At 40.1% G+C, this 9,044-nt stretch overlaps 1 gene segment (V, D, J or C); it reads right to left on the reverse strand.

Moving 5' to 3' along the window:
- Positions 1–233: 233 nt before the first annotated feature.
- On the reverse strand, positions 234–687 carry LOC127641606 (T-cell receptor alpha chain V region CTL-F3-like; the record flags this gene model as incomplete). The annotated part of the segment is given in 2 exon segments: positions 234–535; positions 648–687. Coding segments are annotated over 2 exon segments (342 nt in total), but the record flags the coding sequence as incomplete, so codon positions are not given.
- Positions 688–9,044: the final 8,357 nt, after the last annotated feature.

Raw genomic sequence — 9,044 nt, forward strand, 5'->3', positions numbered from 1 at the left:
CTATCAATGCTAATTTGTATCAACTTATTCAATAATATCAATATACTAATTAATGAAAACAAAATGAATAATTCTGTTTTATTAACAATTTAGAAGTACATTTAGTGCATACAACAACCACAGCCAGAAAGCTTTTAATCTAAAATCAGATATTAAACATAGAATGTATAGTGATTATGTGTTGTTAACTGCTGAGTCGTGTTTTTTATGGTGTGAAGAGTTTTTCCTGTCACTGTGGGCTGCAGGGCGCAGTAGTATAGAGCAGAGTCTGATACTGCAGCAGAGCAGATCTCTAGATCCACACTAGTGCTTTCTTTTCTGTGTTTGATGGAGATTCCAGAAACTGGAGGACGAGCTTCATTAATAAATCCTGAGTAATCCAGTATAAGGAACTGTGGAGGCAAACCTGTGTATTGCCGAGACCAGTGAAGACTATCAACAGAACCAGTGTAGTTACAAGAGAGTGTCACATTCTCACTCTCAGTGGCAATTATTGCATCGCTATACGGCATGATAACATCTCTGGCTCTGTTTCCTACAAAAAAACAATCGAGCATAATTACAATATTCTGTATATATAATACATTTATTTACAGTATTGCAAATGTATGTAATATTGTGATGTAATGATACTTGTAATATTTTACCTTCAGTTAAAATCAGTAATATAAGTATAAAAGCCAACATGGCAGTAGATAAAGTACAGGTTAAATCAAACATCTGCTGCTTCTCCCAGTGATCTGTGATGTCAAGTCAAGTCAAGTCAATTTTATTTGTATAGCGCCTTTCACAACGCACATCGTTTCAAAGCAGCTTTACAGAATATTAGCATTAACAGACGATAAGAACTGTAATGTCTATAAAGTCGATTAATCATCATTGTGTAATTTAGATAAAATACGAATTTTAATAGTGTTTATAAATAATTAAATGATAATTGTATTAATAACCCCAGTGAGCAAGCTGTAGGCGACTGTGGCAAGGAACACAAAACTCCATAAGATGTAGATTAATGGAGAAAAATAACCTTGGGAGAAACCAGACTCACTGTGGGGGCCAGTTCCCCTCTGGCTATGGGTGGATGTGGATGTGATGTGGATTCCTAGTTTAACTGATAATGTTTTACCTGCCTGTATTAAGCTCCACCTTATAATATATATGTAGCCTTCTAAAATGACAGAAATGAACATACATTAGGTACAGTTAGACAGGAAAAAGTGACTGATGGATCAATATTCCATATGCAAATCATCTAGATATTTAGGATTATCTTTAGGAAAAGCAAGTTTAGGTCTCTCAGGCCTGTGATGGCAGAAACACTGAAAATGCCACATTTATATAAATAGACAAACAGTAATTGAATGTGTGACAGCCATATTATCTCAACCTGGACCCCTAATCAGAGTACCAACTTAAATAATTTATGTATTTGAACATATCTGCACTTGGCTTCTTTACATATAGCCAACTGAAGATATGCTAAAATATATGTCTGTGTGTTTTTTGGTCATGTCTGAAGACCCTCTTTGTGATTGTATTTTCTATGATTATTTTAAATAATATTCCCCTAAAAAGCTTCTCTTAAGTGTTTTGCATGAGTAAAATGTGTAGTGATCATTAGCTAAAGCCTGATTGTAAATTGTTAGTTATCAGCTATCCCTTGCACAGAGTAGATATAGGTAATATAATAAATTGATCCCAATTGCTTGAGCAGTAGTGCATCCAAAGCATACAGCATTATTGATACTACCAGTATGAAAAATGCTGGAAATACTGGAAAATTATAAGGGATTTCTACAGTGGCTTATTGTGTTAATGATTTTCCTGTCACTGAGAGCACCAGATCCACATAGGTATTCTTTTCATTAACTTTTCAAAGAATCGAGGATCTAAATCTACAATTTTGGAATGTTGTGAAACTTTCCCTGTTGCATGTAGTATGATTAAAAGAAATTCTGGAGCTGATTCTGGATATTGACGATAACTGCAGACTAATTGCTGAGGTGTAGTTACAGGACAGAATTATATTTTCTCCCTCTTCCCCAGACACCTGAGTTTGAACTGGCATGATGACATTACCAAAGCTGTCATCTGCAAGCAGGAAGATAAATAACAAATTCATGGCATTTTATATTACATTTTCTTAATATTCTGAAGGAAGAGCAAAGAAAGAAAGGAACACAATTGTGACATTCAGGAATTAAATGCTTACATGCTAAAGAACAAATTAAAGGCAAATCAAAGCACATTATTTTTCAGGATTATGTATTCGTTCAGCTGCTGCACAAACTGGTAATGAAGTAAACATTAATTCATGTGTCTATAAGTGGCGTTTCAAGTTACAGTAGCTCCTCCCCTTAAAACTGCAATACATAATTTTTAAAGCAGATCACCACAGTGGTGTTAAAAAAGAAAATATAGAATCTTAACATCTCTCCTACCAGTATATATAAAATTATATACATACTGTAAAACCAGTATGAGGCTACGGGGTACAGAAATCAGTATGTATGGCAGCAGTGATGAGTAACAATGACAACCAGTGCCTATAAATTACCAACTGTATTTTAATGGTATCAGTAACTTTCTTCCAGTGCTGTGGTGGATATTAGCTGGACAAGGGGTCAGATAAATTTGCATCTTTATCTACATGTGCTGGTCACATAATTAGAATATCATCAAAAAGTTGATTTATTTCAGTAATTCCATTCAAAAAGTGAAACTTGGATATTATATTCATTCATTACACACAGACTGTTATATTTCAAATGTTTATTTCATTTAATTGTGATGATTAAAACTGACAACTAATGAAAATCCCAAATTCAGTATCTCCGAAAATTAGAATATTACTTAAGACCAATACAAAAAAAGGATTTTTAGAAATGTTGGCCAACTGAAAAGTATGAACATGAAAAGTATGAGCATGTACAGCACTCAATACTTAGTTGGGTCTCCTTTTGCCTGAATTACTGCAGCAATGCGGCGTGGCATGGAGTCGATCAGTCTGTGGCACTGCTCGGGTGTTATGAGAGCCCAGGTTGCTCTGATAGTGGCCTTCAGCTCTTCTGCATTGTTGGGTCTGGCGTATCGTATCTTCCTCTTCACAATACCCCATAGATTTTCTATAGGGTTAAGGTCAGGCGAGTTTGCTGGTCAATTAAGAACAGGGATACCATGGTCCTTAAACCAGGTACTGGTAGCTTTGGCACTGTATGCAGGTGCCAAGTCCTGTTGGAAAGTGAAATCTGCATCTCCATAAAGTTGGTCAGCAGCAGGAAGCATGAAGTGCTCTAAAACTTCCTGGTAGACGGCTGCATTGACCTTGGACCTCAGAAAACAGAGTGGACAAACATCAGCAGATGACATGGCACCCCAAACCATCACTGACTGTGGAAACTTTACACTGGACTTCAAGCAACGTGGATTCTGTGCCTCTCCTCTCTTCCTCCAGACTCTGGGACCTTGATTTCCAAAGGAAATGCAAAATTTTCTTTCATCAGAGAACATAACTTTGGACCACTCAGCAGCAGTCCAGTCCTTTTTGTGTTCTGACGCTGTGTCTTGTTCAAGAGTGGCTTGACACAAGGAATGCGACAGCTGAAACCCATGTCTTGCATACTTCTGTGCGTGGTGGTTCTTGATGCACTGACTCCAGCTGCAGTCAAATCTTTGTGAATCTCCCCCACATTTTTGAATGGGTTTTGTTTCACAATCCTCTCCAGGGTGCGGTTATCCCTGTTGCTTGTACACTTTTTTCTACCACATCTTTTCCTTCCCTTCGCTGAACAGCCAGCCTCTTTAGCAATGACCTTTTGTGTCTTGGCCTCCTTGTGCAAGGTGTCAATGGTCGTCTTTTGGACAGCTGTCAAGTCAGCAGTCTTCCCCATGATTGTGTAGCCTACAGAACTAGACTGAGAGACCATTTAAAGGCCTTTGCAGGTGTTTTGAGTTAATTAGCTGATTAGAGTGTAGCACCCGGTGTCTTCAATATTGAACCTTTTCACAATATTCTAATTTTTGGAGATACTGATTTTGGGGTTTTTCATTAGTTGTCAGTTATAATCATCAAAATTAAAAGGAATGAACACTTGAAATATATCAGTCTGTGTGGAATGAATGTATACATTATCCAAGTTTCACTTTTTGAATGGAATTCCTGAAATAAATAAAAACTTTTTGATGATATTCTAATTATATGACCAGCACCTGTATCTGTTGCTCCTTCAGTTGTTTGTAAACACATTGGAGATACGTAGAGATTGTGCCAAGTCCAAAGTTGACACAAGTTATATGTGATTTTATACCCAATGTTTTAGGTTCACACACATTATAGTTGTACAGCGCAGATTCAACTGAAAAACCCAATAATAAAGTCTCAATTCCACTCAGTCAGTCCTGACCAAGTGCACATTCTGCAATTTAAATATTGGATCACTTTCGACCACTTTCTTAGATCTTAAGCAATGCCAATAGGGAAGTCATGTGAATGTCACATTTATTGAATAATAGTGCTTTTGTTTCCCCTATCCTTTTTTACATTTATTTTCAGCTGGTGTTGTCATATCTTATGTTCAGAAGTTTTGTGGCTCATATACCTGTGGTTTTAATCAAATTCAATTATAGCAATTTCAAAGCAACATGTGTGTGAGTTTTTGTAAAGCCTCCCAGGCACTTTACTTCACTGTGCTTCTACTCTTAGGGCACAGTAATAGAGAGCTGAATCTGACAGAACTGCTTCATCAATAGTGAGTGAAGTGGATGTATCAGAAGTAGTCGACTGAAATCGTTTGTTTATTGTAGCCTGATTGCTGCTCCGGTATCGAGCACCTTTGTACAGTAAATATTCAGGTTCTCTTTTTGGATACTGTCTATACCAATAAAGATAAACATAATTGCTAAGTGTATCATATGAACAACTCAGTGTCACACGCTCTTCGTTCCTGTAAATATTAGTCTCTTTGTCTGTAGGTTGAATACTGTCAGAACAAACATCTGAAAGAGAAAAGGTCAGATTTTAAATATCTGTACTATCAACTTGAGATATCAGGGTTATCATTGAAAAACATAATCAACAAATGTAGTTTTCTTTCCAAAGCCATATGTTTCAGTATTCTAATCCAACATAATTAAATATGAGCGTGGTCAAAACATTTGAATCTACAGCATATTTGAGTCTCATGCAGATTAAAAGCTTTCTTGGTACCTGGTATTATTAAAAGAATCAGTAGAGTAAATATTTCCATGATGAGAACATTAGCTTTTAAACCATGTCATAACTGGCTTTATTAATTGAATTCGGAAAGGTAAATGCAGTGGAGTGATAGCCTGTTGTGTAGCATTGATGTGGATGAATGTGGGTTTGGTCTCTGGCATTTAGAACACCCTCTGTTTTTTCACAGTAAAGTACTCCCTCTTGATGTTATACATGAGGAACTCGGTGGTCCAGTTCAGATCAGTAAACATCCTTTCAATATGATGTTTAATTTGATCTTGATCTAATTGGAAAGAAAGCCCATTATTTTACTAAATATGATCTTAAAATATGCAGTGAATAAATTCAGATTTAGATCAAGACACATGATTGTATTTCAGTACATAAACACTCTCCAAAATGACTGACTGCTTTGCTTATTAATAAAATGTATTCAGAATCAGAATCAGAATCAGAATCAGCTTTATTGCCAAGTATGCTTACACATACAAGGAATTTGTCTAGGTGACAGGAGCTTCCAGTCAACAACAATACAAACAATACCAAAAAAACAGCAGCAAGACATAGGTAATTAAAAACAAAAAAGAACACAAAATAAATAATTATACATATACGTACATACACTCACCTTCATACATACCCACATACACACACGTAGTGCAAATCTAATACAATCTGTTATATAAAGAACAAAAACCTGTATATTATGTACAGAGCAATGTAAGTAATGGCAGAAGTGGATAAGTTGGATAATCCATCCATCCATCCATCCATCGTCAACCGCTTATCCTGTGTACAGGGTCGCGGGGAAGTTGGATAATATAAATTTAAATTAAAAATTAAACTGTGTATTGCACATAATTATTGCTCAATGGGGCAATTTAATTGTTCATTAGATGGATGGCCTGAGGGAAAAAACTGTTCCTGTGTCTGACGGTTCTTGTGTTCAGAGCTCTGAAGCACCGGCCAGAAGGCAACAGTTCAAAAATGTAGTGGGCAGGGTGAGTGGGGTCCAGAGTGATTTTACCAGCCTTTTTCCTCACTCTGGAAGTGTATAGTTCTTGAAGGGGGGGCAGTGGGCAACCAATAATCCTCTCAGCAGACCGAACTGTCCTTTGTAGTCTTCTGATGTCTGATTTCGTAGCTGCACCAAACCAGACAGTTATAGAAGTGCAGAGGACAGACTCAGTGACTGCTGAGTAGAACTGTTTCAGCAGCACTGGTGGCAGGTTGAACTTCCTCAGCTGGCGAAGGAAGTACAACCTCTGCTGGGCCTTTTTCACAATGGAGTCGATGTGTATCTCCCACTTCAGGTCCTGTGAGATGGTAGTGCCCAGGAACCTGAATGATTCCACTGCTGCCACAGTGCTGTTTAGAATGGTGAGGGGGGACAATGTTGGGGTGTTCCTCCTAAAGTCCACAATCATCTCCACTGTTTTGAGCGTGTTCAGCTCCAGGTTGTTTTGACTGCACCAGAAAGCCAGCCGTTCAACCTCCTTTCTATATGCAGACTCCTCATCATCTCGGATGAGGCCGATGACAGTGGTGTCGTCTGCAAACTTCAGGAGCCTGACAGAGGGGTCCTTGGTGGTGCAGTCATTAGTGTACAGGGAGAAGAGTAGTGGGGAGAGCACACATCCCTGGGGGGCACCAGTGCTAATGGTACAGGTGGTGGAAGTGAATTTTCCCTGCCTCACAAGCTGCTGCCTGTCCGTCAGAAAGCTGGTAATCCACTGACAGGTAGAGGTGGGAACAGGGAGTTGGTTTAACTTAGTCCGGAGTATATCTGGTATGATTGTGTTGAAAGCCGAGCTGAAGTCCACAAAAGGATCCTTACGTATGTCCCCGGTCTGTCCAGATGTTGCAGGATATGATGCAAACCCATGTTGACTGCATCATCCACAGACCTGTTTGCTCGATAAGCAAATTGAAGGGGGTCCAGAAAGGGTCCAGTGATGTCCTTCAGGTGGGCCAACACCAGTCTCTCAAATGACTTCATGACCACAGATGTCAGGGCGACAGGTCTGTAGTAATTAAGTCCTGTGATTTTAGGTTTCTTAGGGACGGGGATAATAACTGAGCGTTTGAAGCAGCATGGGACTTCACACTGCTCCAGTGATCTATTGAAGATCTGAGTGAAGATGGGGGCCAGTTGGTTAGCACAGGAACGAAGGCAAGCTGGTGAGATGCCATCTGGTCCTGGAGCCTTCCTTGTCCTTTGCTTCCGAAAGACACGGCACACATCGTCCTCACAGATTTTGAGTGCAGGTAGTGTAGCAGGAGGGGGGAGGAGGGGGGTTGCAGGAGGTGTTAATGGTTGTGTGAAATGAAGGTCCGAGTGCATGTGGGGTGTGAAATCGGGCCTTTCAAATCTGCAGTAAAACACATTCAGGTCGTCAGCCAGTCGTTGGTCCGCCACAGGGTTGGGGGTAGGAGTCCTGTAATTAGTAAGTTGTTTCAGGCCACTCCACACTGATGCAGGGTCGTTAGCTGAAAACTTGCTTTTCAGCTTCTCAGAGTAGCTTCTTTTAGTCACTCTGATTTCCCTATTCAGTGTGTTCCTGGCCTGATTATACAAGACTCTATCCCCACCCCTGTAAGCCTCCTCTTTGGCATGACGAAGCTGTCTGAGTTTTCCTGTGAACCATGGTTTATCATTGTTGAATGACAAAAATGTCCTAGTAGGGATGCACATATCCTCACAGAAACTGATGTATGATGTAACAGTATCTGTGAGCTCGTCCAGGTCTGTAGCTGCAGCTTCAAAAACACTCCAATCAGTGCAGTCAAAGCAGGCTTGTAGTTCCAGCTCTGCTTCAATAGTCCATCTCCTTATAGTCCTTACAACTGGCTTTGTTGATTTTAATTTCTGCCTGTAGGTCGGGAGAAGATGAACCAGACAGTGATCAGAGAGTCTCAAAGCTGCACGTGGGACAGAGCGATATGCATCCTTTAATGTAGTATAGCAGTGATCCAATATATTCCTGTCTCTGGTGGGGCATGTAATGTGCTGTCTGTATTTGGGCAGTTCGCGTGTGAGATTTGTTTTGTTAAAGTCCCCAAGAATAATAATGACTGAGTCCGGGTATTGTTGTTCTGTGTCTGAGATTTGATCAGCCAGCTGTTGCAGCGCTAAGTTCCCAGACGCGTTAGGAGGAATGTAAACACTCACCAGAATAAACGAAGAAAACTCCCGCGGCGAGTAGAACGGCTTACAGTTAATAAAGAGTGCTTCCAGATTAGGACAGCACATCCTCTTTAGTGTTGTTACATCTGTACACCAACTTTCGTTGATGTAAAAGCATGTTCCACCGCCTCTCGTTTTCCCCGTTAACTCCGCGATGCGATCCGCTCTAAACAGCTGGAAGCCCGGCAGATGTAACGCGCTGTCCGGAATGGCTTCACTCAGCCAGGTTTCAGTGAAGCACAGTGCAGCAGAGTTTGAAAAGTCCTTATTAGTATGTGTGAGGAGATGTAGTTCGTCCGTTTTGTTGGGAAGAGAGCGGAGATTTGCGAGATGAATGCTCGGCAGTGCTGTTCGAACGCCGCGCTGACGGAGTTTAACCAGCGCGCCAGCTCGTCTCCCTCGCCTGCGTCTCTTAGCGCATCTAAACAACACAGCAGCGCCTCCAACTAAAATGTCCAGCAAAATGTCCGAATATTGAAAAACCGGGAAAAGATTATCTGGTATGTGCTGCCGAATGTTCAGCAGTTCGTCTCTGGTAAAACTGATTGGTAAAAGATTGCTAAACATAGGACAATCTAACAAAAACAACAAAAGAATTGAAGAGCTCCACACCGAGGCGGCCAACTGCGGCGCCATGTTGTA

This window comes from Xyrauchen texanus, unplaced genomic scaffold, assembly GCF_025860055.1.
Source record: "Xyrauchen texanus isolate HMW12.3.18 unplaced genomic scaffold, RBS_HiC_50CHRs HiC_scaffold_1149, whole genome shotgun sequence".
Classification (NCBI taxonomy): domain Eukaryota; kingdom Metazoa; phylum Chordata; class Actinopteri; order Cypriniformes; family Catostomidae; genus Xyrauchen; species Xyrauchen texanus.